Below are 27,930 nucleotides of genomic sequence, written 5' to 3' on the forward strand. Positions count from 1 at the left end.
TACGCTTCAGGTTACAGACTCCGCTAACCCAGAAATAGTACCTCGGGTTAAGAACTTTGCTTCAGGATGAGAACAGAAATCGTGCAGCGGGAGGCCCCATTAGCTAAACTGGTGCCTCAGATTAAGCACAGTTTCAGGTTAAGAACGGACCTCCAGAACGAATCAAGTACGTAACCAGAGGTACCACTGTATAGGCAGCCATGTGGGCCCAGAAAAAAGAGAGTAGGCGGGAAGTGGGGAGAGGCTCCAAAACCCACAGCTGAGCGATGCCTTTATTTGGGCTCAACTAAAGCCTTGCAAAATGGCAAGCTAGCAAAATGGGTGGAGTATTGAGCTTCTAGCAAAGTGTGACAAGTGGCGTTTCCTCTCTTCCCATAGGTCTCTAGAAAGGTTGCCAGCTTTTCAGCTGACTCCTGTAGCTGTACTTTATATGAGCAGGGCCAGGATTTAGGTTTGATGAGGCCCTAAGCTACTGAAGGTAATGGGTATCTGAAGAAGCTACTGAAGGTAATGTGTATCTGAAGAAGTGTGCATGCACACGAAAGCTCATACCAAGAACTGACTTAGTTGGTCTTTAAGGTGCTACTGGAAGGAATTTTTTTGTTTTGACTATGGCAGACCAACACGGCTACCTATCTGTAACTGAAGGTAATGGGGCCCTTTATACGTCCAGCTGTCCTTTGTCAACAACAAATTGTCACTGTTTTTTGTGTTGAATGTATAATTTATGGACCTAATAGGTATCTAAAGCCATTTGCACATGCAGAATGTAGGCACCCTATATATAGAAATGAGCAAACCAGTGATATTTCAGGGAGCAGGCGAGCAGGCGGGGTCCATGATTTACATCATAGGAGCCTACACAGCACAAAACACTGTTGCTGTATGTAGGTTTTATTTTATTTGTTTTTTATCTTATATTCTGGAAATGTACATCTAGGTTTTTTTCCTTTAAATTTTTTTTGGGGGGCCCCCAAGAGAGTGGGGCCCTAAGCTACAGCTTGTTTAGCTTATATGTAAATCCAGCACTGTATATGAGCAGGCTGAAATGCAGGAATTAACAAACATGGTTTCCATAGCATGGGGGGAAACACAGTCACCTGTTAACTGCTGCAGAGGGCATGAATGGAAAGTGGTGAGGCACAGCCTCAAGGCTAAACCTAGTAACTGCATGCAGTGTTTAATATTGTACACATAAAGGTTGCCACACCCTAGTTATAGCTTGCTTCCCTAGCCATCCAGCCCCAGGGTGTGGCATTCTAACTTCTATTGAATTAATGCCATTTTAGCAGCCAGCCTTAAATATGTATTCAATTAAAACAACAACAACCTGGTTTTCCCTGCTGCAGAATCACCCAAGCACACAGAGAACTAGTTAAGGACTCCAAAAGACAACATACAAACATGTTAACTTACCACAAAATACCCAAGACCACCTTCCAAACATTCTCCTGCAGAGCTCTTCTTTATATACCTGTGGTGATGTCATCCAAAGGCAGACCACGCTTGAGTGACAGCTCAAGAAAGCAATCAGAAACACCCCACCACAGCAAATATGGGGTTGTGTAGATCGGTGGCTCTTCTTGAGAAAGAGGGTGGGTTGACACTGTGGTGGGTCATTCTCTGCCTGGCAACTGATGACTCAGAAATTTGACACTATCTCGCACTACACTTTGCATCCATTGGGCACTGGTGAAGGGAAAGCTCAGTCCTATGCACTGTTTACTCAGAAGTAAGACTGAGATCAGTGGAACTTACTGCCAAGTAAATGTGCAGTCATGCAGCCCAACTCTATGTATTGTTTAGTCAGAAGTAAATTCATTGGTGCTTAAAGGTAAAGTGACCGACTCTGGGGTTGCGCTGCTCATCTCACTTTATTGGCCAAGGAAGCCGGCGTACAGCTTCCGGGTCATGTGGCCAGCATGACTATGCCGCTTCTGGCAAACCAGAGCAGTGCGCGGAAATGCCGTTTACCTTCCCGCCACAGGGGTACCTATTTATCTACTTGCACTTTGACGTGCTTTTGAACTGCTAGGTTGGCAGGAGCAGGGACCGAGCAACAGGAGCTCACCCCGTCGCGGGGATTTGAACCGCCGACCTTCTGATTGGCAAGTCCTAGGCTCTGTGGTTTAACCCACAGCGCCACCCGCGTGCTTACTCCCAAGTAAATATCTCCCATCAAACAAGGAGTTGAAACTGGCAGCAGGAAAAGGGTTAACCACCCCTTCCCACCTGCTTTCTATCTATGCCTGATTGCAGCATTATTAGCTCCCCCCCCCCCTTAAAGGGAGATGGGAAGTTATACAGAACTCCATACAACTTATAGCTCAGTCCCATACCCTCCAAGTGTCCAATTTTCCAGTCCCAGAGTTACAGAAGTCATCCCAGTTTCTGATTTGATCCCGGAATGTCCCAGTTATCCATTTTCCTCACCTCCACCCGTGGGAGAAAAATTAAAAGTGGTGTGTGTAAATGTTAAAAAACAGAGTCCTGTTTATACTGAAAATAAAATTCCCACACCGAATGAAGGAAATGGCGCAGCTGGCATATGAAGCCCTTTCTAGGAAGGCTAAAGTTTGCCTTTGTAAATAAAAAGTAATAAAAATAAAGCTGAGTGTTTGCGGTACCTGCTGAGGAGCACCAGCAAAAACATACCCCATACTAGAACAACTAAAAGTAAAGGTAAAGGGACCCCTGACCATTAGGTCCAGTCGCGGACGACTCTGGGGTTGCGGTGCTCATCTCGCTTTACTGGCCAAGGTAGCCGGCATACAGCTTTTGGATCATATGGCCAGCATGACTAAGCCACTTCTGGCGAACAAGAGCAGAGCACAGAAACACCATTTACTTTCCCGCTGGAGTGGTACCTATTTATCTACTTGCACTTTGATGTGCTTTCGAACTGCTAGGTTGGCAGGAGCAGGGACCGAGCAACGGGAGCTCACCCCGTTGTGGGGATTTGAACCGCCGACCTTCTGATCGGCAAGCCCTAGGCTCTGTGGTTTAACCCACAGTGCCACCCGTGTCCCACTAGAACTACTGCTCATGAAATAACATCTCTCTCGTTTCTGTCACATTTAAACAAGCAGTATTTATTTGCGCGAAAGTATTTTTGTTTTTGCAGTGTTCAAATTGTCAATATTTCTGTATCCTCATTTTGAATTACAAAGTTTTACCAGCAGGAAAAATTGAAACCGGATGATTTCCAGACATATATGGGCATCAGGCTTAGTGAGCTGTGGCCTTTCTGATGTCTGGATACAGTAACTATGACCTCACTGGTGTGTGCTGTGACATCACCAGTGTGACCACAGTGCTACCATGTGAATTTTGAAGATGCAGCTGTAGTACATTTTCCACTGGGAAAGGATGGACATATCAAAGGCCTTTTGTCTATAATTCCAGCAGTTCGATTCATCTATGCCAAAAATCACCCAGAGACGGGTTTCACTGGAGACCTACCAATGAAATAGCAGGAAAATGCCGGAAGCATGATGAAAACCAGCAAATGAGGTACTATTCAGATATCTTCCACATCATACAGGCATAAAGACATCTGGGCTAGCAGGTCTCCAGACCATCTCAAATAGCAAGCTCAAGTTCAGGGGATGAATGGTTAGAACTCAATAGCAGTTTTTCCTTGGCAAGCAGAAGGTCCCAGATTTGATCGCTGGAGTCTCTTCAGTTAAGAGGGTCTCAGGTTGCAGAACTGGAAGTAGACCGGCAGCCAATCTTAGTACATAGACTCAGCTTGATGAACCAATTGTCTGATGCAGTATTAGGAAGTTGCATATGAGGAATATGGCAGTACAGTCTCCGTGAGGTTCATTTCAGTCCCGTTGCATCTGTAGTGGGGGGAATTAGCAACGCATTTGTAGGAGAGGACCCTCATTTTGGCTTCCTGAGTGCTAAGAGGCTGGGGTTATTTAGAAGAGTGTATGACAGCAGCCACCTTGTCCTGGCTTTGTTGGAAACCCTGAAATCTAAAAGAAAACAAGGCATCAGTGCTTAATTTCTAATAAGCTGCCTAATATCCTTTCTCCTTCAAGGCACGGACACCAGGTGGAACAAGCTTCATTAACGTGGTTGCCACTTCAAAAAACACCCAGTACAGTGGTACCTCGGGTTAAGTACTTAATTCGTTCCGGAGGTCCGTACTTAACCTGAAACTGTTCTTAACCTGAAGCACCACTTTAGCTAATGGGGCCTCCCGCTGCTGCCGCGCCGCCGGAGCCCAATTTCTGTTCTCATGCTGAAGCAAAGTTCTTAACCTGAAGTACTATTTCTGGGTTAGCGGAGTCTGTAACCTGAAGCGTATGTAACCCGAGGTACCACTGTATACTGGCTTCACCTGTGGGACGAGCCAAGCATCCACACACACACACAAACACACACACACTGCTGTTACACTAGGCGTCAGTAACCTTTTTCAGCCATGGGCTGGTCCACCATCCCTCAGACCATGTGGTGGGATGGGCCAGATTATATTTTTTTGGGGGGAATGAACAAATTCCTATACCCCACAAATAACCCAGAGATGCAATTTTAAATAAATAAACACATTTGTCAGGGGTTCAGAAGGAGAGACACAGGAGGGGGAGCAAATGGAGAGTGAGGAGGAGGAGTACGAGGGGGGCGCAGGCAGTGACAGTGGCCAGAGTTATTCCACAAGCCTCTCTAGCGAATCGGAGGACTCACAGAAGGAAGCGCCAGTGGCCAGAGCGAAGGGGGGTCCAGGGGGGAAGCCCCAGGAGGAAGGGGCCAGCGGGGAGTCCCTGAGCAGCAGCTGGAGATCAGGACCAGCGCCTTCACCAGAGCGCAGTGGGGAGGGGGAGTCCCAGGAGTCGGGACCAGTGTCCTCACCACCAGAGGGAGGAGAGGAGTCAGGTTTGGCAACACCCACATCAGGAAGCGGGGAAACGGTCAGAAGGAAAGTCACCGGCTGGGCGCGCGCGCCAAGTTCAAATGTACAGGAGCGCGGCACAGCGGGGAGCCCGGGAAGGGAGCCAGGTCCTAAAGCCCGCCGGAGGGAGGGGCAAGACTCAGGAGGTTCAGCGTCAGAGGAGTCCAGGAAGGAGGGAACCCCAGAGGGCAGAAGGACCCAGCGCAGGAAAGAGCAGCGCAAGAGGTGGAGCCGGGCTAGAATCTTAAACTGGTGTGGGTGGAGCAGTGAGTCAGAGGGGACTTAGCCAGTCTAGCGTCAGACGTGGGTCTGCGCGCCCAGAGCTTGGAAATGGAAACTAAACTTTAATAAAGACTTTTGTATATAACATCCACTGGGCGTTGGTCCTCTGTGAGCTGGGACCTAGCGGCAGTCCTGACAACATTCTACTCATGTAAAAACACGCTGATTCCCGGACTGTCCGTGGGCCAGATTGCGAAGGTGATTGGGCCGCATCCGGCCCATGGACCTTAGGTTGCCTACCCCGGTCTCCACACTTGTGAGAATGCAATATTTCCTAACCTGAACATTTCATAGACGGCCCATATCACTGCAGTGCCCATATCTGCCAGCAGAGAGCAGGAAAGACGGTGAAATTTGATCCTAAGGCACTTGCGGAGTTTTGAGATATTGCTAGTAAATGTCAGAATTTGCTTACACTTCTTAGGTAAAGGTAAAGGGACGCCTGACCATTAGGTCCAGTCATGACCGACTCTGGGGTTGCGGCGCTCATCTCGCTTTATTGGCCAAGGGAGTCGGCGTACAGCTTCCGGGTCATGTGGCCATCATGACTAAGCTGCTTCTGGCAAACCAGAGCAGCGCACGGAAATGCCGTTTACCTTCCTGCCGGAGAGGTACCTATTTATCTACTTGCACTTTGAACTGCTAGCTTTCGAACTGCTAGGTTGGCAGGAGCAGGGACCAAGCATCGGGAGCTCACCCCGTCACGGGGATTCGAACCGCCGACCTTCTGATTGGCAAGTCCTAGGCTTTGTGGTTTAACCTACAGTGCCACCTGTGTCCGCTTACACTTCTTACTGGCATCCTAAAACAATAGCAAGTATGGATAAACGGCAACTATATTCCTAATATTTACTGTAACGTGTATAAATCTGTAGCAGCCAACTAGAGTCTACCTGTTACTGTTGCGTTGGTGAAATGAAGATAGTTGGTGGGTCTCTGCTGTTGTCTCTCTCTCGTTCGGACCACGAGAAGGTGGCAAAAACAGACGAGGGTGGGATTCGTGTGGTTGTGGTCCATGAAGAGCATTCCTATCCATGTCCTGAATCCTGCAGTCGAATCATAGTGAGGGAGAAATTCAGTTTGTGTCAAAAAAGGTTATTTATGTATGCCACTACTGCGACCCGTGTTTTGTTAGCCCCAAAATGGAAAAGGTCCCAACTAAAGAAAATTGGCAACTTAAACTGATGGAATATGCGCAGTTTGCAGACCTCACATATAGAATAAGAGAACAAGAAGAACATACATGTAAAGAAGATTGGAAAATGTTTATTGAATATATGGGGGGGAATTGTGTACACTTGAAAACGTGGGCAGCACTAAGATAAATTCAACAGTGTAAACAAGTTTTGATGGATGTAATAATGGAATACTGAACGGTATAGTTTATGTGAAATATGCAGGGATTCATGATAGGCAAAATGAACCATCGAAAGAGAAAAAGGGAAGCCATTGACATTTTAAGGTTGTTTAAATGAGTATTTTAAACTGTAAAACAGAAAATTTAATAAAAATTATACGCACACACAAAATGAACTTAAGAAGGGAAAACTGAAAAACTGAAAATAAAAACTAAAATTGAGAGATTTGGACATCCCTGCTGAGCACATGGGAATTTGTAAACCCTTTATCCATAGATCTCAGGGCAGTTCACAACATAAATAAATACAAAAACAAGCCACGAACGTGTGAACAAGAAGAACGTGTGAACAAGCTAAAGGGCAGTTACCATGGGACAGTTGCAGAAAACTGGTACTGTCCATCAATAGGTTAACCTGCATGCCTGACTGCTTAAACCTAGTCAACATTTTTTTAATCAACTGAAGTTTGAGTTGATTAATTTAGCTATTAAGCTGATAAAATCATGCAGCCTTCATTGTGGGCTTTCCCTTGCTCTTTGGGTTTGCTCACTTGCTTCTTTTTTGAAAGTCAGAGATGTTTGAGAACCTTCCAGCCTTATGGCCCTAGAAGGAGAGAGAGAGAGAGAGAGAGAGAGAGAGAGAGAGAGAGAGAGAGAGCGTAGCCCAGGCCTTACCCAGGTCAGCTGCTTCATAGCCTTTGGGCATGATTGTCCTGTCTATCCGAGCAATCAGCCAGGCTCCCACGATGATGCTGCACAGCAGACGGAACAGGCAGGCCCCCAGGCCCAGCACCACGTTGTAGAAGAACAAGAAGTAGTTGAAATTGTGGAAAGCTTTCCTGGAAATAAGGACAAATCGCCACAGGAGAGTCACAATAGCGGACGCACTCAAGGAGGCAGCATCAAGTGTAAAATGAATCAAACTGCTTCTAGCTTTCAGGCTTCCAGCTAAAGGTACATGTGGGAATCAAAAGCAAGTCACAGGATTGGGCTCCGAGTCTAGTCATACTCAGAGTAAGCCCATTATAGTCCATTACTTTCAGTTGCTCCGCTCTGAGGGGAGGTTAGCTGGACACAGGGCCAGACTTTGGCCTTTCAAATTTCAGCAACACCCAGTGTGGGGGCCAAAATTGGACACCCCCTCACATCTCGCCTTCGGTTCTTCCCAATTCACTACGTCATACTTGTGGCACCATGTTTGTTTTCAAGACCTTCTCTTGTGCAAACTCCCTTGAGAGGATGGCGCTATTATAAAGTATAAGGGACGCGGGTGACGCTGTGCTCTAAACTAATGAGCCTCTTGGTCGAAGGTTCGAATCCCCGCGACGGGGTGAGCTCCCAGCTCCTGCCAACCTAGCAGTTCGAAAGCACGCCAGTGCAAGTAGATATATAGATACTGCTCTGGCGGGAAGGTAAACGGTGTTTCCATACACTCTGGTTTCCATCAAGGTGTTTTGCTGTGCCAGAAGTGGTTTAGTCATGCTGGCCACATGACCCGGAAAGCTGTCTGTGGACAAACGCTGACTCCCTCGGCCTGAAAGCAAGATGAGCGCCACACTCCGCAGTTGCCTTTGACTGCACTTAACCGTCCAGGCGTCCTTTACTTTTTTTACCCATTATAAAGTTTAACCACTAGATAGCAGCTCACTAGATAACCACTAGATAGCATGCGGGTGGCGCTGTGGGTTAAACCACAGGCCTAGGACTTGCCGATCAGAAGGTCGGTGGTTCGAATCCCCGCAATGGGGTGAGCTCCCGTTGCTCGGTCCCTGCTCCTGCCAACCTAGCAGTTCGAAAGGACATCAAAGTGCAAGTAGATAAATAGGTACCACTCTGGCGGGAAGATAAACGGCATTTCTGTGCACTGCTCTGGTTTGCCAGAAGCGGCTTAGTCATGCTGGCCACATGATTCGGAAGCTGTACGCCGGCTCCCTCGGCCAACAAAGTGAGATGAGCACCACAACCCCAGAGTCGGTCACGACTGGACCTAATGGTCAGGGGTCCCTTTACCTTTACTAGCACCAGATTTAACATTTCTGGGTGGTCACAGGACTTTGCTGCTGATGTTGTGTTCTTGTTCAAGACAGAAAACAATGTCCTGGCGAGAATCCTGACTAGTATGTTCTCCCGGCAAACACTGTGTTTACACTTTTCCTCCATCATATAGAGGCAGCAAACATTTCTTGCCTTGCACAGCTTCGACTGCAACAGATTTTTCTATCATGAACGTAAACAATGGGAAGTAGAAATGCCAGCTTTTTCCTAGCACGGCTCCAACGCCTTTAACAACTGCATGATAAGCAGAAACTCATCGGCAGGACCAGTAGATGTGTCTGTTGTGCAAGCTGGATAAAATGTTAAGAGCCCTCCCCTGGACAAAAAACAAACCCCGTTGGCAACCCAACTTCCTTGCCCTGACCTGTTATCAAGAGCCAAAGGCTTTTCCTTGTCAGACAGCAAAATCTTCGGCTGAAGAAAGAAGGCAGTAGCTGTTGCAATCTGTAGTTGTACGAGCCCTATGACGACGGCAAGTGTGAGACTGAGGCAGAAAAGGCAGAGAGAAGTGACAATTTTATGAGATTGTAACACAAATATAAGGAGCTGAATGCCAAGGTCAGGTATGCATTAGTACATTTCTTTCCCAGCTATCCCAGACAACAGACTGCTAGTAATAATTGAAAGACTGATTTAAAAAACCAGCAAAGTCAAAAAAACGCCGTGGATCTACAAGGGTTATTAAGGGGAATCTGTGCTGAGCTGCAAATGGGTTCTCCTACAACTGCTATTGGACCATAAAGAAGGCTGATCGCCGAAGAATTGATGCTTTGGAATTATGGTGCTGGAGTAGACTCTTGAGAGTCCCATAGACGGCAAGAAGATCAAACCTATCCATTCTTAAGGAAATCAGCCCAGAGTGCTCACTGGAAAGACAGATCCTAAAGATGAGAATCCAATACTTTGGCCACCTCATGAGAAGACTTCCTGGAAAAGACCCTGATGTTGGAGGGCACAAGGAGAAGGGGATGACAGAGGACGAGATGGTTGGATAATGTTCTTGAAGCTACCATCATGAGTTTGACCAAACTGCTATGCCACACCCACTGGGGTGGCTGGAAAATGCCAGGATGTACACATAGGAAATCGGTAATACAGTGGTACCTTGGGCTAAGAACTTAATTCGTTCTGGAGGTCCGTTTTTAACCTGAAACTGTTCTTAACCTGAAGCACCACTTTAGCTAATGGGGCCTCCTGCTGCCACCGTGCCGCCGGAGCACGATTTCTGTTCTCATCCTGAAGCAAAGTTCTTAACCCGAGGTACTATTTCTGGGTTAGCGGAGTCTGTAACCTGAAGCGTCTGTAACCCGAGGTACCACTGTATTCCCAATAGGAGGGAGAGTCAATTGCAATTCCACTTGTTGTAACTTGCAATCTTTGGGCAAATGCACACATAGGGTCCTTTGTGTTAAATTGTGGGTGAACATATCAGACGTCACAGAGATTCTTCAAACAGCTCATGTTTATTCACAGGCCAGAACAGAACTGAACTGAAGGGTTCAGCCAGACTGCTTATATAGAGCTCCACTAGAACGCAACAGTAACCATTTTCTGTAACTATCCAATCACTGAACGTCACTTTCAATCCCTTATTTGCATATGTGGACCTGAGTGAAAACTATCTACAGTATCCCCCTGCTGGCCCAGGGTGAGAACTTCAGTACATAACACTTTGTACCCCTGGCAAGGAGCTGTTTTGGAGCCCGCCCACCCCCTGAAAAAATCAACTTTGTGCCATGGTGTAAGAAGGATAGGAAGCGTCTCCCATGTTTGATCTCGCCATGACAGCAGCAGCACATCATCACGAACATAAGCACCATACACTTCATAGTCTGGCAGCTGATATTTATGCCCTTCTCGGGCCTGTGCCCCCAGAGGGAGCCAGTTTCAGCAACCCCTAGGGTACACCTCTGTCTTTGGGTAGCAGTAGGAGTCACCCGAAGGACGCGGATGGTGCTGTGGGTTAAACCACAGAGCCTAGGACTTGCTGATCAGAAGGTCAGCGGTTTGAATCCCCGTGACAGGGTGAGCTCCTGTTGCTCGGTCCCTGCTCCTGCCAACCTAGCAGTTCAAAAGCACGTCAAAGTGCAAGTAGATAAATAGGTACCACTCCGGCGGGAAGGTAAATGGCGTTTCCATATGCTGCTCTGGTTTGCCTAAAGTGGCTTAGTCATGCTGGCCACAGGACCCGGAAGCTGTCTGCAGACAAACGCCGGCTCCCTCAGCCAATAAAGCGAGATGAGCGTTGCAACCCCAGAGTCGCTCATGACTGCACTTAATCGTCAGGGGTCCCTTTACCTATACCTAGGAGTCACCCACCTAGAAGCAGCTCAGCCAGATGGGGAAATGATAAATGTCTGGATTGCGAGGATCAGAAGGTTGAAAACCAAATGTTGGACCCCCAAAAATCAGAGTCATCAGGTTCACAAGCACAGCTTGCAAAGGGCACTTCTATTTATGTTTTCTTTGATAAAGCACAAGGAGCACCTGAGAACAAAATTAATGTTTTGTGAATGTAGGAAGCGCTGGGCAAAACTGAGAGATCATCACTCGCCCAAGACTACCCAGGGAATGCCTGCCTGACCAAGGTCCTGGCTCACAACCTCCTTCTCAGTCAGTACCCTAGGAGACTGTACAAAAAATGCAAGGCACTTACATTCCAGTTCCCAGACTTTTAAGCATTTCGATCCCCTGACCATGCTTGATGGGCAAAACAAAACCATACATGAACATCACCCCAAAGAGGCATTGAACTGTGTGGACGATCAGGTACCCTAGAGGGTAAAAGCACAAATGAACAATTAACAAGGGAAGAAAGGGGCATACACAATCATCAGTTCACAACAAAGGCAGTCACGTACCCCATAGTATGTATGCAATTTGCCAACCAGAGTATCTTGCTATTGCGGCCTGTTAATGTTAAAAATAAATAAAAATGGAGAGACGTTTATATACAATAAACTCCCACATGTATAATAGAAAATAAGAATATACACACGGCCTGATATATAAATCTCCACTGGGACTTGTACTATAGACCATCTTCCTTGCTGAAGCCATTGATACCAAAGCTAAGCAGGGATAAAAGACTAACATTTGGGACCAGTCATAAACATTCTGTCTCATTCTCCCAACATTCCATGTGACCAAGAAACTGACCCCAGCATGCCATTATTTTTTGTATGTATGTATGTATGTATGTATGTATGTATGTATGTATGTGGCGCTGTGGGTTAAACCATAGAGCCTAGGACTTGCCGATCAGAAGGTTGGCGGTTCAAATCCCCGTGACGGGTGAGCTCCCGTTGCTCGGTCCCAGCTCCTGCCCACCTAGCAGTTCCAAAGCATGTCAAAGTGCAAGTAGATAAATAGGTACTGCTCTGGCGGGAAGGTAAACAGCGTTTCCGTGCGCTGCTCTGGTTCGCCAGAAGCGGCTTAGTCATGCTGGCCACATGAGCCGGAAGCTGTACGCTGGCTCCCTCGGCCAATAAAGCGAGATGAGCACCGCAACCCCAGAGTCGGCCACAACTGGACCTAATGGTCAGGGGTCCCTTTACCTTTACCTTATGTATGTATGTATGTATGTATTTGTTTGGTTAGTTATGGGATCTGCATTCCAGTCTTCGTCATGCAATGGTAACAGAGCAACAAATCAACTACAGAAAATCAGCACATCAAAATTGAATTAAAAACCTATCCACATATTCCTTCATTTGCCACAACAGCCATCTTAAAACAGATTAAAGTTCAAAAGACTGGGCAAAAACATCTTTTTTCCTGGCACCAAACATTCCTCAGTGTCAGCACCTGCCTAATCTCTACAGGACGAGTGTTTTACAATTAGGGTGCCACCACTGAGAAGACCCCGTTCTGAATTCTGACCCTCCAGCTTTCACTAGGCAATGGTACAGCCAAAAGGGACTCACCAGCAGATCTCAATTCATAGGCAGGATAGGACAAGGGGAGGTACTCCATTATATAACTAGGACCCAGACTATTTAGGGCTGTATAGACCAACACATTTGCATCTTGAATTGGGCTGAATATGGAATGAGCAGCCAGGGCCGAGCTTTCCAGACAACGTCTGGGTGACGTAGGAGAGATTCGGGTATTTGCAAGATAGGTTACTGCTACGGGTAGACTTGAAGGGGAAGAGAAGTGAGAACTCACCACATTTTGAGAAGATGACAGCCTGACAAAAACCAACGGAAGGAATTGCTTCTGGCCAGCCCACAACCGTTTCATGTGCTTTCTAGGAAAATAGTGTAGTCGAGTTTATTTATATGCTGCCAGAGTCAGCTGTGCCCCAAAATATAAATACAATTTGGACTAGACTTGACTTTGCCAGGACTTAAATTGATTGCCTAGATCTGCTTGGACAAGGTGCTCTTTCTTTTCCTCCACTCCCCCCAGGGTCCCGAAATCCTCGCGGAATAAGATACAAGGCACAAAGCATCTCCATACCTGTAGCAGGCCAGGATGTGGAACACGTAGCTGACACTGGTGAGGCAGGCAGTGAAGGTGGTAAAAAGCCACACACCTGTGGGACAAAGAACCATCACCTGTGTGACCTCATCCTCTCTGTGAGGTCGTATCCTCAGTCAACACAACCTCAAAACTGCTCTGCTTTCACAAGCATGGAAGGTACCAACACGCTGGCAAGCTTCAGAACCGTTTCTCACCACCCTCTTTTTACTTGTGAGTCAATGTATGGGAAATGCATCCGAAAAACGAAAAGTATTGAGGAGTTAGTGGTCTGACACAGAGCCCTTCCTGCCTCTGTTCCTTCCCCCTCCCTCGCTCTTGTTAAGTTTTTTGATGGTGTGAGAACAGCAGTGGCGTAGCATGGGTTGTCAGCACCCAGGGCAAGGCAAGTAATTTGTGCCCCCTAATCCGTGGATTGCGCCCCCTAACCTGTGGATTTGCGCACCCTAATCCTAACCCCCAGATGTTGTGCCCGGTGTGGCCAGCCCCCCGGCCCCCCCACGCTACGCCACTGGAGAACAGTCTTTGATGTCCTGAGAAGATTGGGAGGAGGCGAAGCCCCCCCCCCCCACAACTGCCTTAATCCGTTTGGGAGGGTAGTGCTGGGTACCTTCTTTCATGTTGGACATTGTTTTGAGAAAGTGAGGCATTGGGAGGGGGCGGCTGATGGATTATCTGCATGTAGCCACTCTGGAAAGTTACACGGGTTATCTATAAAATCAGACAGTATGGGTAGAGTTTCTTTGAAGCTCATGCAGGGACTGATCGGCCGCAGGACCGTGCAAACTGAGGCTACCTGGGGGCAGTGCTAGATTTAGGTAAAGGTAAAGGGCCCCCTGACCATCAGGTCCAGTCGTGACCGACTCTAGGGTTGCGCAGCTCATGTCGCTTTTTTGGCTAAGGGAGCCGGCATACAGCTTCCAGGTCATGTGGCCAGCAGGACTAAGCTGCTTCTGGCGAACCAGAGCAGCGCACAGAAACGCCGTTTACCTTCCTGCTGGTACCTTTTTATCTACTTGCAATTTGACGTGCTTTCGAACTGCTAGGTTGGCAGGAGCAGGGACCGAGCAACGGGAGCTCACCCTGTCCCGGGGATTCGAACCGCCGACCTTCTGATCGGCAAGTCCTAGGCTCTGTGGTTTAACCCACAGCGCCACCCGTGTCCCAGTGCCAGATTTATGTATAAGCTAAACAAGCTATAGCTTAGGACCCCACTCTCTTGGGGGGGCCCAAAAAAATTAAAGGGGGAAAAACTGGGTGTACATTTCCAAAATATAAGATAAAAAACAAATAAAATAAAACCTACATACAGCAACAGTGTTTTGTTTTTTGTTATGTAGGTGTGATACAAATTTTAAGGTCTTAGATATATAATAAATGTACCAACCAAGCACGTACATAGATCAGCACAGGAAGACCGACCTGAAATCATTTCTCATTCCCAAACCATCCCAAATTGACCAAATGTTTTCTCTGCAAGGTCAAAGGAAAATGGAAAAGCCTCCCCATTGTCTTTTCCTTCACAAATCCTGTCTTAAGAGTATGTCTGTGTTTGAATTGGCTGAGCCTGTGACCTGACTCAGGAACTAAGTATTTATCATTGCTAAGTATTTATCCTTACAAAAGACAGGCCAGGCTCCCCAGGCAATCCAATCCTGTAATGGTTCTAGGGGTTGCTCATGCGTAAACCGGCGCCACACCTGGCTGGGTTCCCTGAGTGAACCTTTTCTGTCCGGACAGCCACTCGCCTGTGGCTGTCTCAATCGCTGGCAGAATCTGTCAGTGGGCGTTTCTTGAACTTCTTCCGGCAAAGAAGCTCTTTGACCCCTAGTCTCCGCCTACTCTCCCTGCGGAGGACCCTTACTCTTCCCGCTGGTCCCCGGCGAGGAGTCATGGGACCGCCTCGCCGATTCCCCCATCTGCCCCCCTTCTCCACTGGTGCTACGCTGATTCCCTTCCCCAGAAGATGGGCTGCCTCTCCGCATCCCGGGACATTCTCTGAAATCCCTCTGGCCCTGATGGCAGTTCCCTGACAAATCCTGACCATTAAGCAGGTAACCTGGCAAACAGGAGGTAAACAAAGCACTCAGATTTCTACTGTAGATCGCCCTTTCTGTGATGTATGTATGGTGTTTTGGGGGGTGGTCTTGAGCTACAGTGGGCAATTTCAAAAGTCTATATAAGGGCTTGCACACCATTGTTCTGGGTTCCTCCTCTCTCCTGCGTGTGGTGAGTGAGGACCCTGTTGCAACAGATCAATAAAGATTAGGCTAGCTGCTTTGCTTCTCAATATTCTCTGGTTGGCCTCTGTTATTTTCTCCTACCAATAGGGAACCCACGTAAGGACTCTATGTGGGCTCTTGGATACCCCATAAGGGAAAAAGGGCAGATTTTTGTTTACAACATAGGCTCCTATTTGTTAAGTGCAAATGGCTTTAGATACCTGTTAGGTCCATAAATTACCATATATCATATATTCAACACACAAAAACAGCTACAATTTGTTGTTGACAAAGGACAGCTGGACATATAAAGGGCCCCATTGCCTTCAGTAGCTTAAAAGGTAAAGGGACCCCTGACCATTAGGTCCAGTTGTGGCCGAACTCTGGGGTTGCGGTGCTCATCTCGCTTTATTGGCCGAGGAAGCCAGCGTACAGCTTCCTGGTCATGAGGCCAGCATGACAAAGCCACTTCTGGCGAACCAGAGCAGCACACGGAAACGCTGTTTACCTTCCCGCCGGAGCGGTACCTATTTATCTACTTGCACTTTGACGTGCTTTGGAACTGCTAGGTTGGCAGGAGCAGGGACCGAGCAACAGGAGCTCACCCCGTCCTGAGGATTCGAACTGCTGACCTTCTGATCGGCAAGCCCTAGGCTCTGTGGTTTAACCCACAGTGCCACCCGCATCCCTTCAGTGGCTTAGGGCTTCATCAAACCTAAATCCAGCCTTGCCTGGGGGAGTTGCTTTGCTGCTTCGAGGGGGCTTGCAAGTGGCAGATTGAAGTGCTTGCTTGGTATGTATTCCCTCTTTGCTGTTTTAGAATAAAATCTTTAATCTTCTCACTCATTTGTGCGTTTTGTATTGCTTCTGAATCTCCGTTTAAAAGAACCATCTTGCCTTTGGCAAGATAGTTAATTTTCCGAACTGGAGGTGAAACAGAAGACATGCAAGAGAGTATGAAAGCAGTCTCCTCTACCAGGCTCACATACCCTGCGTGTGTCTCTCAGCACGTACACACAGCGGCGTAGCATGGGTTGTCAGCACCCGGGGCAAGGCAAGTAATTTGCGCCCCCTAACCCGGGGCAAGGCAAGTAATTTGCGCCCCTAACCCCTAACCTGCCGCCGCTGCCAGCTTCTTCTTGCTGCTGCCTGGGCTGGTCTGGTGTGGTTCTCTCCCGCGCTTAGCGCTGCGCTGGGTGGCCGCTGCACTGTCCCTCCCCCAGGTAGTCCCTTGCTCTCTCTCTGCACCGCACGCCTGGCACCCACCCCCTCGACAGTGGGCGGCGACCCGGCAGCTCGGATCAGATTCGCACAGCCAGCACTGCAGTGAGAGAGAGTGAGTGAGCCAGGTAGGGGCAGAGAGCTGCGAGCGCGCCCCCCAAATGTTGCGCCCGGTGCGGCTGGCACCCCCTGCACCCCCACGCTATGCCACTGCGTACACATTCCTGGCGGTCATTCATGCTGCCTTCTCAGCAGGAAGGGACTCCTGCCTCCTGGCAAGCCTATTAGTTCTAAAGGAAGAGTGGCCAGCTTGGGTATCTCTAGATGTTGCTGGACTCCCTCTCTCTCATTAGCCACATCAGCTGGTGTCAGGGAACTGCCATCGCCTCAGGGGCGAGAGGGGCAAAGCCGGATGGATTACAGAGAGCCCCCAAAGATCGTGGGAAGCAGCACCTCCTCAGCGGAGGACAGTAACCACGCCTCCAGTGGAGAGAAGCTTCAGGGCTTGGAGGAGGTGAAGCAGTGCCAGGATACCCTGCCTGGGCAAAGTGGGGAGGAGAGAGATCCTCCGTTACCCACGGCCTCCTTGCACAGTAGGCTTCCACGCCAAGAGGGGAGGCGCAGATTGGGCGTCAAGAAACTACTTTGCTGGGGAAGGTTTAAGGACCACCCACTCACGGATTCTGCCACTGAATGAGCCAGCCACGGGAGAGTGGCGCTCTGCACAGAGAAAGTTTATTTTGGCATCAGAAGCAAGGCTTCACAGCCGAGCACGGGGGCATTTGCCTGCTTGCTCTCGAGCAACCCCTTGGTACCATAACAGCTGGGGCTGAAGGCAGTTGGAGTCCAAGAAACATCTAGACTCTAGGGCCACCTGTGTTCTAAGAGTAAAGTAAAAGTATTTTGGGGTGGGATGAAGATTTTTCCAGCCACATACTGAGTGATGCCCTTGGAAGAAGCCTCAGCCTGAACCCAACTTCAAGAGGACTGAGAGGCAGCAAGAAACATCGTAACTAGACACTGGAAGGACCCAACAGCAGTAAACATAGATCACAGTACCAAAATATAAATATAAATTTGTTTGTTTTGGAACACAAGAAAATCTTTGATTAAAAAAAACTAATTGGAAAAAATAGGACTGAGAGATCTCCTGACGACAGGAATTTGCCCATGATAATCCAGAATCTGATAAGTGCCCCCCAAAACTGTCACCCCAAAGAATAGTTTGGGTCCTCCTGATTGGTATGTGAAGGTGCTGAATTCTAGATCTGATCCCCACTCCCACCTCACCACTGAAACGCGTTGTTTGCATTTAATCACTCTGAGAGTTTCCACCTAATCGGCATTCCCCACGCTGTCTGTGGAAAAAGAGCCCAGTTTAAATCGAAGGTACATTATAGTCCGTGTAACATCCATATTCGAACAGCAGACATGGGCTGCCTAAGATATTGATGTCAGCATCGGCAGATGTGACAAGCTCGTGAAATGCAACCAACAACATCATTTTGTCGTCAACACACATACAAAATAAGTCACACACTGTGCCCATACCTTCTGTGACGTCAATAAAGTCTTTCAAATGCTCAACCTGGGCAACTACTTCTGTTGTGTTGCTGGAAACAATAACCACATCAAAGGTGGACTTCAGAGCTTTCAGCACTTGTGAGACCATCTTGTAGACATAAAACTCATTCACAACAAACTGAAAGAGAGAAAGGGGTAAAAAGCAACAGATAACTTGCAGCAGTTATTCCCAGACAATATTTCACGCTGCTAATCTTCACTAGTGAACCCCTTTAAAGATCTGCAGCCCAAATATGAACAATTCAAGAATCAATGCTCATTGAATGCCATTCTGGACTCACAGCTGTCCATGGAAGCACAGGTCGATTCTGTGTCCAGGGCAGATGTCAACCAGCTCCATCTGGTACACAGGCTGAGACCCTACCTGCCCGCGGACTGTCTTGCCAGAGTGGTGCAAGCTCTAGTTATCTCCCGCTTGGAGTATTGCAATACGCTCTACATGGGGCTACCTTTGAAAGTGACCCAGAAACTACACTTAATCCAGAATGCGGCAGCTAGACTGGTGACTGGGAGTGGCCGCCCAGACCATATAACACCAGTCCTGAAAGACCTACATTGGCTCCCAGTACATTTCTGAGCACAGTTCAAAGTGTTGGTGCTGACCTTGAAAGCCCTAAATGGCCTCAGCCCAGTATACCTGAAGGAAGGTCTCCACCCCCATTGTTCAGCCTGGACACTGAGGTCCAGCTCTGAGAGCCTTCTGGCAGTTCCCTCACTGTGAGAAGTGACGCTACAGGGAACCAGGCAAAGGGCCTTTTTGGTAGTGGCACCCACCCTGTGGAACACCCTCCCATCAGATGTCAAGGAAATAACTATCTGAAGTTTTTAATGTTTGATGTTTTATCGTGTTTTTAATATTCTGTTGGAAGCCACCCAGAGTGGCTGGGGAAACCCAGCCAGATGGGTAGGGTATTATTATTATTATTATTATTATTATTATTATTATTATTATTACAGATATCCCCATGAACCAAGGACCGTTCCTCTGAAAAGAGGAAGCTGGATCTCTCTCTCTCTCTCACACACACACACACACACAGAGAGAGAGAGAGAGAGAGAGAGAGAGAGAGAGAGAGAGAGATTAACAAGATTAACACATCTGCCCCATTGGAAGTCAATAATAATAATAATAATAATAATAGTAATAATAATAATAATAATAATAATAATAATAATAATAATAATAATAATAATAATAATAATTTATTATTTATACCCATCCCATCTGGCTGGGCCTCTCCAGCCACTCTGGGCGGCTTCCATAGAAACCAAAAATACAGTAAAATCACATGTTAAAAACTTCCCTGAACAGGGCTGCCTTAAGATGTCTTCTGAATGTCAGGTAGTTGTTTATCGCTTTGACATCTGGTGGGAGGGCGTTCCACAGGGCGGGTGCCACCACCGAGAAGGCCCTCTGCCTGGTTCACTGTAACTTGGCTTCTCGCAGTGAGGGAACCACCAGAAGGCCCTCGGCGCTGGACCTCAGTGTCCAGGCAGAACGATGGGGGTGGAGACGCTCCTTCAGGTATACTGGACCGAGGCCGTTTAGGGCTTTAAAGGTCAGCACCAACACTTTGAATTGTGCTCGGAAACGTACTGGGAGGCAATAAATTGAGCTGCTCTTACCTACTCTGGAAAGCCATGTTGTTACTGCACTCCAAAACATCTCTCCACCCACCCAGAAAGAAACAGGGAATATTTTATTCACCATGTAGAGGCAGATGAGGGCAAGCACAGCCATGGTGATCATCCTGCTGGGGAACTGAAAATAAGGGTCCCATTCATACACATTCCGCCGGATCCAGGATTTCTGAGGCTGCCTGTTGGTGGGAAAGAACATGTAAAGAGCACTGACGTGACAAGGAAAGGTGGGCTGCAGTATGGGACCGCTCTCAGAAAGTGGTCTAAGGTAAAGGTAAAGGGACCCCTGACCATTAGGTCCAGTCGTGACCAACTCTGGGGTTGCGACGCTCATCTCGCTTTACTGGCCGAGGGAGCAGGTGTACAGCTTCTGGGTCATGTGGCCAGCATGACAAAGCCACTTCTGGAGAACCAGAGCAGCACATGGAAACGCCATTTACCTTCCCACCGGAGCGGTATCTATTTATCTACTTGCACTTGATGTGCTTTCGAACTGCTAGGTGGGCAGGAGCAGGGACTGAGCAACGGGAGCTCACCCCGTCACGGGGATTCGAACCACCAACCTTCTGATCAGCAAGTCCTAGGCTCTGTGGTTTAACCCACAGCGCCACCCGCATCCCTATCCATGTATAAGACACCCCATAACTTTTGACATTATTTTTTAGGGGGGAAACCTAGTGTTATACACGGAAAAATATGGTAGGGTTGTGTGTGTGTGTGTGTGTGTGTGTGTGTGTGTGATGATGATGAGAGGCACTACAAGGGTGGGGTAATGATTGATTGACAGAAAGTCATATAAACCCCATGAGAAGAAATCAGGAAATAGGTTCCCAGGAAGAGACCTCGGTCAACAGATGCTATTTTCTCCTGCCCAGGGATGGTGCCTAAGGTATCAGCTAGCCTAGGAAAGGCAAGGGGGAAGACTGAAAATAGGGGCTGTCCCTAGCAGGGGCAGCTGAAGCTTATAAAACCCTTGATGCAGATTCCACTGTTTTTATTTTGTAGACTAAAACGGCAAATGCCCCTGGGAGGGAATGACCCTGCTCACATCAGTGGAGGCTTCCTCATGAGCTGCTGGACATATTGAGCCTGGTGTGGTTCCATGACGGGGGCCTTCTCCTCCTGCAGGGAGAAGAAAAGAGATGCTTCATTATTCCAGGGAGAACATCTTTCAGCTGAAAGAGTCCAAAGGAGAGCACACCTTGAAATTAAGAACAGGCTAAAGTGTGCCGTGGGTGGCGCTGTGGTCTAAACCACTGAGCCTAGGCCTTGCCGATTAGAAGGTCCGAATCCCTGAGACGGGGTGAGCTCCCGTTGCTCAGTCCCCGCTCCTGCCAACCTAGCAGTTTGAAAGCACATCAAAGTGCAAGTAGATAAATAGGTACCACTCCGGCGGGAAGGTAAACGGCGTTTCCATGCGCTGCTCTGGTTCGCCAGAAGCGGCTTAGTCATGCTGGCCACATGACCCGGAAGCTGTACGCCGGCTCCCTCGGCCAATAAAGCGAGATGAGCGCCGCAACCCCAGAGTCGGCCACGACTGGACCTAATGGTCAGGGGTCCCTTTACCTTTTTACAGTGTCTGGGGACTAATCACATCTTTACAAAATTATTGTTTCTTATTTATTAAATTGCTGGCAACTGACTGGCAACTTCTGCGTTCCTGTGGACTATTTCGGCTGAAAAAACCTACTGAAAAATCTCCTGGAAACCTTGTCGCAGAAGAAGCCCAATGGGCGAAACATGGATGTATCCTCAGAACTGGTCTATCATCAGCTGCCTGATTCTTACTAAGTAGTTCTGTTTGTTACACTCTCAAGACATAGGACTATGCAGAAGGCAAGTTTGTTTGTTACACTTTTAAGACATAGGATGATGCAGAAGGAAGATATCAGTATGAAATGGCATTGCAAGTTGTAATCGTTGGACTTGACAATCTTTAGACTTGACTATCCTTGGATTTTACAACAATAAAAACATATAGAAGGTTAATAGTAATGTGATATGTTATTGCCATCTGGAACAGTGCTTTGCAATTTTTTGATATGACGATTAGATTACAGTTTTATTATATATAATGTTATGTTACTTTACAGCCAGTTGTTACATGTGTGTTGTGGTATTCATTATTCCAGGGAGCACATCTTTCAGCTGAAAGAGTCCAAAGGAGAGCACACCTTGAAATTAAGAACACGCTAAAGTTTCTGGAGACTAATCACATCTTTACAAACATTATTTTTTTCTTGTTTATTAAATTTGCATAGCACCCTATACGCATATAGCGTCTGGGGGTGGCTCACAACACAAGGTTACAATATGTAAAACACAAAATACGTAATTAAAATAATCAAAACAAAATACATGATAAAATACATAATAAAAATAGTAAAATAAAATAATAATGAAAATAAATAAATAATAATGAAAATAATCAACAATCGTAACACACTAATAAACAATACACTCCCACCGAAAGCCCCTAAACAATACTCCAGCTCACAAATACATACAAAAATCCAATTTAAAAACAATTGGTTTTGCTATTTATTTTGCGCTTTTGCGGCTTTTTTGTTGTTGTTTTTTGTTTTTGTTTTTGTTTTGTTTTGTTTTGTTTTTTGTTGTGTGGAACCCTGTTCAGCTACAGATTGGTTGATTGTGTGACTGCAGTACACTGTTTATTGCTTTCATTTTATGGATCAAAGGTCTCATTAGACAGTATGTTAAATTGCTGTTTTAGGGGTTGTTTTTAAAAGTCTGGATTAATCCGTTTTGCATTACTTTGTATGGGAAAGCACGCCTTGGTTTTGGAACGCTTTGGTTTTGGAATGGACTTCCGGAACGGATCAAGTTTGAGAACCAAGGTACCACTGTACTACAAGGCTAAAACTAGCCTATCCAAGCTCCCTCTTACGCTGCAAAGGGATGGCAATCTGGTGAAATCACTATGAGGAAGGAAGGATAATATCTAATAAAGAAGAGAAGAAGAGTTTGGATTTGATATCCCGCTTTTCGCTCCCTTTAAGGAGTCTCAAAGCGGCTAACAATCTCCTTTCCTTTCGTCCCCCACAACAAACGCTCTGTGAGGTGAGTGGGGCTGAGAGACTTCAGAGAAATGTGACTAGCCCAAGGTCACCCAGCAGCTGCATGTGGAGGAGCAGGGAAGCGAACCCGGTTCCCCAGATTACGAGTCTACCGCTCTTAACCACTACACCACACTGGCTCTCATAAAGATGTTCCCTCCTAGAATCTAATCAAATCCCAATTTTTATATCAGAAATGTTCCAGGTTACCTTTCGTCTGCTGCTTTTTCTCTGTAGTGCAGGAGTGAAAGCAGCAATACTGAGGTAACATTGAGGCAACATCACAGAACAACCAATAAAGCAGAATGGTGTGCGGACAGTTCAGTACAAATCCACTCCTAATACATTATTATTATTATTATTATTATTATTATTATTATTATTATTATTTCAGTGACTGGCAGCAGATTACTCTTCCCAAAGGAAAAATGAAAAAGACCAGTGGTACATGTGTAAGACAAGCCTGCTGGCACAGTTAAGAATACTATGCTGGTCTTCTTCCAGAGTTCATTATATAAGTGTAAAGAATAAAAAGGAAGAAATTGGAGGGTTCCCTTTGATGCTGAAATACTCACACTTAGAGGAGGCAGCTGGAGTCGGTCCCGTGACGCTTTCACAAACATATGGACAAATCTACCTAGCAGGAAAACCTGGCAGAGCAAGGAGGGCCAGTAAAAAATAATATTTTCATATTCCCCAATGATCTGCGCAGAAAAAAATGTGGATTAAAAGGGTTATCTGTTGGCACTGCAAATATTCAGTTGTATGCCCCAAGTAGGGACGCGGGTGGCACTGTGGGTTAAACCACAGAGCCTAGGACTTGCCGATCAGAAGGTTGGTGGTTCTAATCCCTGCGACAGGATGAGCTCCCATTGCTCGGTCCCAGCTCCTGCCAACCTAGCAGTTTGAAAGCACATCAAAGTGCAAGTAGATAAATAGGTACCGCTCTGGCAGGAAGGTAAATGGTGTTTCCGTGCGCTGCTCTTGTTCGCCAGAAGCGGCTTAGTCATGCTGGCCACAGGACCCAGAAGCTGTACGCCGGCTCCCTCGGCCAATAAAGCGAGATGAGCACCGCAACCCCAGAGTCGGTCACGACTGGACCTAATGGTCAGGGGCCCCTTTACCTTTACTATGCCCCAAGTAAAGTCCCAAATATTCCCCACTCAGACCTTAAAACCACAATGCTATCCCGTCAGCCCATGGTGGTCTGTTTTCAACAGTGTTCAACAAACTGCTCAACAAAGTACTGAGTGTGCTTTAATGTGTTAGGCTACCAGCTCACAGAGCCAATGAGAAGCTACAAGAGTGTCACCATGCCTGGCATTCTGCCCACACTAAGCCTCCCAGTTGGCCAATGGTGTTGGTTTGTCTGATAAAAAACACTATGATTGTGCAACCTGAATTTGCCAGTATATAACTGAATCCCGCCGGGGAGAAAGGTAACAATCTGTACTCTGTAAGCACCCTCATTCATAGTATATGACTAAACTCCTGGAAAAGGCTAAAAACAATGTCCTTGATAAGTATTTGTGATGTCAAACATCTTGGTATTATTGCCTAGCCCGAAACTCACTTGTCCATGTGGGCACTGCACAATGTTCATGGCTATGATGGCAAACCTGTAAAATAAAATTAAAAAGGAGATATACGATGGCATGTATCGGTCTCCCCCAACCTTGTGCTTTGTGGATCTTAGAGGAGATATTAACTGAGGCAATTCACAGGTGCCACAGGAGAAACAAATGTGTCTGTGGGCACTTCATTGGCATCGCTGGCCATGCATTAACCCCCTGGACGCAGGCAGAACATTATATGATGCTTCTCTCAATACCTCCAGCTTCCCCACATGCCCATCACACCCACGAGTGCCATTCCGGCCAGTTACTGTATTTTTCGCTCTATAAGACTCACTTTTTCCCTCCTAAAAAGTAAGAGGAAATGTGTGTGCGTCTTATGGAGTGAATGCAGGGGGGAGGCAGGCAGGAAAAGCCCCCAAGCTCTGTGCGGCTCTTGCGGGCTTTTCCTCAGGAGGGAGAAGGGACTGACGTGGCCAGTCAGTCCCTTCTCCCTCCTCGTAGAAAAGCCCGCAGGAGGTGCGCTCTTCTTAAAGGGTGTGCGGCTCCTGTGGGCTTTTGCGCAAAAGCTGTGCACCCTTTAAAGGGTGCGCGGCTTCTGCTAGCTTTTCTACGGGCTTTTCCCTTCTCCCTCCTCGTAGAAAAGCCTGCAGGAGCCGCGCACCCTTTAAAAAGTGGGCCCTTCTGGGGCTTTTCCCTGAGGAGGGAGAAGGGACTGACTGGCTGCATCAGTCCCTTCTCCCTCCTCATAGAAAAGCCTGTGGGAGCCGCATGCTCCTTAAAGGGTGTGCAGCTCCTGTGGGCTTTTGCGGGAGGTGGGGGAATTGCCATAGCCGTGCGCAGCCTCTGCTGGCTGGAGAGGTTGCACGCGGCTAAAGAGGAAGCCAGGACAGTGAGCGGGATCCCGCTGGCTTTGCTCTTTGGGACTGGGGGGGGGGACCCGGGCTTCCCCCTGCAGCCCCGAGAAGCTCTTTGGGGCTGGGGGGGCATATATTTTTTTTCTTGATTTCCCCCTCTAAAAACTAGGTGCACCTTATGGTCAGGTGCACCTTATGGAGCGAAAAATACGGTATCTCAAGCTGCTCACCAACTTCCTGTGTAAAGGAATCCAAGCGTGGCCCCCACGATCGAGAAATTTGTGGACAGGCAAGCAAAGAAAGGGTAGGAGGAAAGGCCCACTTCCAGGGCACCAGTGAGAAGAACAAAGGCTGTAAGAAGATGAAAACAGATAGTTCGATCCTCATATTAGGAAATTGCAGTGGGCGTAAACAAATGATGATTATTTTATCATTTATCAAATATGTATACCGCCCTATACCCGCAGGTCTCTGGGCTATTCACAACATAAAATCCCAACCTAAAAACACAAAATACATAGTAAAAATTAGAACAAGAACAACCTAATAATCCCCCCCACACACACACCCTTCCACAATACATTTTAAAAAGGCATTAGATGTCAATCAGCCAAAGGCCTGGTTAAAGAGGAACGTGTTTGCCTGCTGCCTAAAGGTAAACACAGACAACTGGGAAACTTTGCAGCGTGTTATCTCTCTGTCTGTATCTGTCACGGCTTTTGCTGGTGGTCAACAAAAGAGGTTTAAAGACTGTCTCAAGGCAAATCTAAAAAAAATGTAGTATATACACTGACGACTGGGAAACACTGGCCTACGAGCGCTCCAGTTGGAGAACAGCATTTACCAAATGTGTCATGGGCTTTGAAGACACTCAAACTCAGGATGAAAAGGAGAAATGTGCTAAGAGGAAGGCATGTTTAGCAAATCCACACAGTGGCGTAGCGTGGGGGGTGCAGGGGGGCCGGCCGCACCGGGTGCAACATCTGGGGGTTAGGGTTAGGGGGCGCAAATCCACGGGTTAGGGGGCGCAAATTACTTCCCTTGCCCCGGGTGCTGACAACCCACGCTACACCACTGAATCCACACCGTGATCAGCTCCTATCCAGAAACCTATGTTCCCACTGTGGTAGGATGTGTGGAATTGGCCTCCACAGTCACTTACACAGTCACCTGTTAAGACTGTGTTCATGGAAGACAATCTTACTCGGCTACGAGTGATTGCCAAAGAAGAAGAAAGTTGCCTAATGAAGGCACCAGCCAAAGCTCGCTGGGGAGGGCATTCTGCAAAAAAGGCCAGTCCTTGTGTTGTCACCCTCTGGAGAATTTCATATTAGGGAGGTTCATAGCTTGGTGGTGGAGCACAGATGGAAGCTGTAATCCAGGGGTCAGCAAGCTAAGGCCCATGGGCCAGAAGTGACTCATGAAGGTCATTTGACCGGCCCACAAGACACCCCTGAACCGAGTGGCCTGCTCGTGCGCTGCGCTAAACCTGCGCAGTGCAGGGACTCGCTTCCGCGGCGCTGAAAATCGTGTCTGCGCAGACGCTGAAAATTATGGGCAGGCGTGCTCATGCGTGTGCACGATCCGGCCCACAGAGGGATCTCCATGCAACTGATCCATGATAAACCTTTCTGACCCCTTCTATGGTCCAACATATCTGAAGGGCAGCAGCTTGGGGACACACAGCTTCCTCCGCCAGGGACTCGATGAAGACCCCTAACTGATTTATGCAGCAGGCTGGCATTTCTCAGCAGGGGCCTCTTACCTTTTGCCCATCTGAACTTGCTGGGCAGTGGGAGGTAGTCTTCCGAAAAGAGAATCATGACTTTGTTGGCTGTAGCTCCAAAGGCAAAGCCCAGGGACCACCGATTGCTGAATGCCCCCGCAAAATCCAAGGGTCTGTGAACAAAAAGACATGCATGCTCCATGGGAAAGTAACAGCAACCCACTAGCAGGTGGGTGGCCTCTTGAGGGTGGTTAAAATAACAAACGATTATCATGGTTATCTTTACTTCAGCTACAATGTATTTTCATTTACAGTCATGCCTTGGTTCTCGAACGCCTTGGTACAATGGACGCTCGGGTTGCAAACATGATTTGTGCGGGTTGCACGTTCACAACCCACAGCGTTCGCAACCCGCAGCGGCGCATCTACACATGCGTGGGTTGTGATTCAGTGCTTCTGCACATGCGCAAAGCATGATTCTTCTGTGCATGCGCAACTGCTGAAACCCGGAAGTAACCTGTCAGGGAACTGCCATCAGTGCCGGAGGGAAAGAGCAAAATCCAGAGGGATTCCAGAGAGTGTCCCGGGATGGGGAGAGGCAGCCCATCTTCTGGGGAAGAGAATCGGCGTAGCACCAGTGGAGAAGGGGGGCAGATGGAGGAAGTGGCGAGGCTGTCCCATGACTCCTTGCCAGGGACCAGCGGGGAGAGTAGGGGTCCTCCGCTGCCTACGCCCTCCTTGCGCAGAAGGCTTCCGCGCAGGGAGAGTAGGAGGAGACTAGGCATCAAAGAGCTTCTTTGCTGGAAGAAGTTTAAGAAACGCCCCCGGCGGATTCTGCCAGCGATTGAGACAGCCACGGGTGAGTGGCTGTCCGGACAGAAAAGGTTCACTCAGGCAATACAGCCAGGTGTTTGCACCGGCCTATTCACGAGCAACCCCTAGAACC

General features: G+C 47.7%; 1 protein-coding gene across 2 annotated transcripts in view; it reads right to left on the minus strand.

Moving 5' to 3' along the window:
• Nucleotides 1–3,071: 3,071 nt before the first annotated feature.
• Nucleotides 3,072–27,930, minus strand: part of LOC310834778 (stimulated by retinoic acid gene 6 protein-like) — a 34,044-nt gene continuing 9,185 nt past the window's right edge. Inside the window, exons 4-18 of one of the 2 annotated variants that reach the window (XM_083719076.1) lie at nucleotides 27,024–27,157; nucleotides 25,489–25,609; nucleotides 24,401–24,446; nucleotides 23,403–23,531; nucleotides 20,799–20,872; nucleotides 19,818–19,929; nucleotides 18,077–18,227; nucleotides 13,062–13,137; nucleotides 12,768–12,849; nucleotides 11,459–11,507; nucleotides 11,254–11,371; nucleotides 8,962–9,081; nucleotides 7,218–7,381; nucleotides 6,079–6,231; nucleotides 3,072–3,709 (exon numbers count right to left, since the gene is read on the minus strand). In XM_083719076.1, the coding sequence (XP_083575202.1) occupies nucleotides 3,624–3,709; nucleotides 6,079–6,231; nucleotides 7,218–7,381; nucleotides 8,962–9,081; nucleotides 11,254–11,371; nucleotides 11,459–11,507; nucleotides 12,768–12,849; nucleotides 13,062–13,137; nucleotides 18,077–18,227; nucleotides 19,818–19,929; nucleotides 20,799–20,872; nucleotides 23,403–23,531; nucleotides 24,401–24,446; nucleotides 25,489–25,609; nucleotides 27,024–27,157 (1,615 nt within the window). In that variant the 3' untranslated portion in view covers nucleotides 3,072–3,623. Of the gene's footprint in view, nucleotides 3,984–6,078; nucleotides 6,232–7,217; nucleotides 7,382–8,961; nucleotides 9,082–11,253; nucleotides 11,372–11,458; nucleotides 11,508–12,767; nucleotides 12,850–13,061; nucleotides 13,138–18,076; nucleotides 18,228–19,817; nucleotides 19,930–20,798; nucleotides 20,873–23,402; nucleotides 23,532–24,400; nucleotides 24,447–25,488; nucleotides 25,610–27,023; nucleotides 27,158–27,930 lie in introns of both variants that reach the window. The other variant, XM_083719075.1, reaches the window with a different exon arrangement.

This window comes from Podarcis gaigeae (genome assembly GCF_964106915.1).
Source record: "Podarcis gaigeae genome assembly, chromosome: 17".
Lineage (NCBI taxonomy): Eukaryota > Metazoa > Chordata > Lepidosauria > Squamata > Lacertidae > Podarcis > Podarcis gaigeae.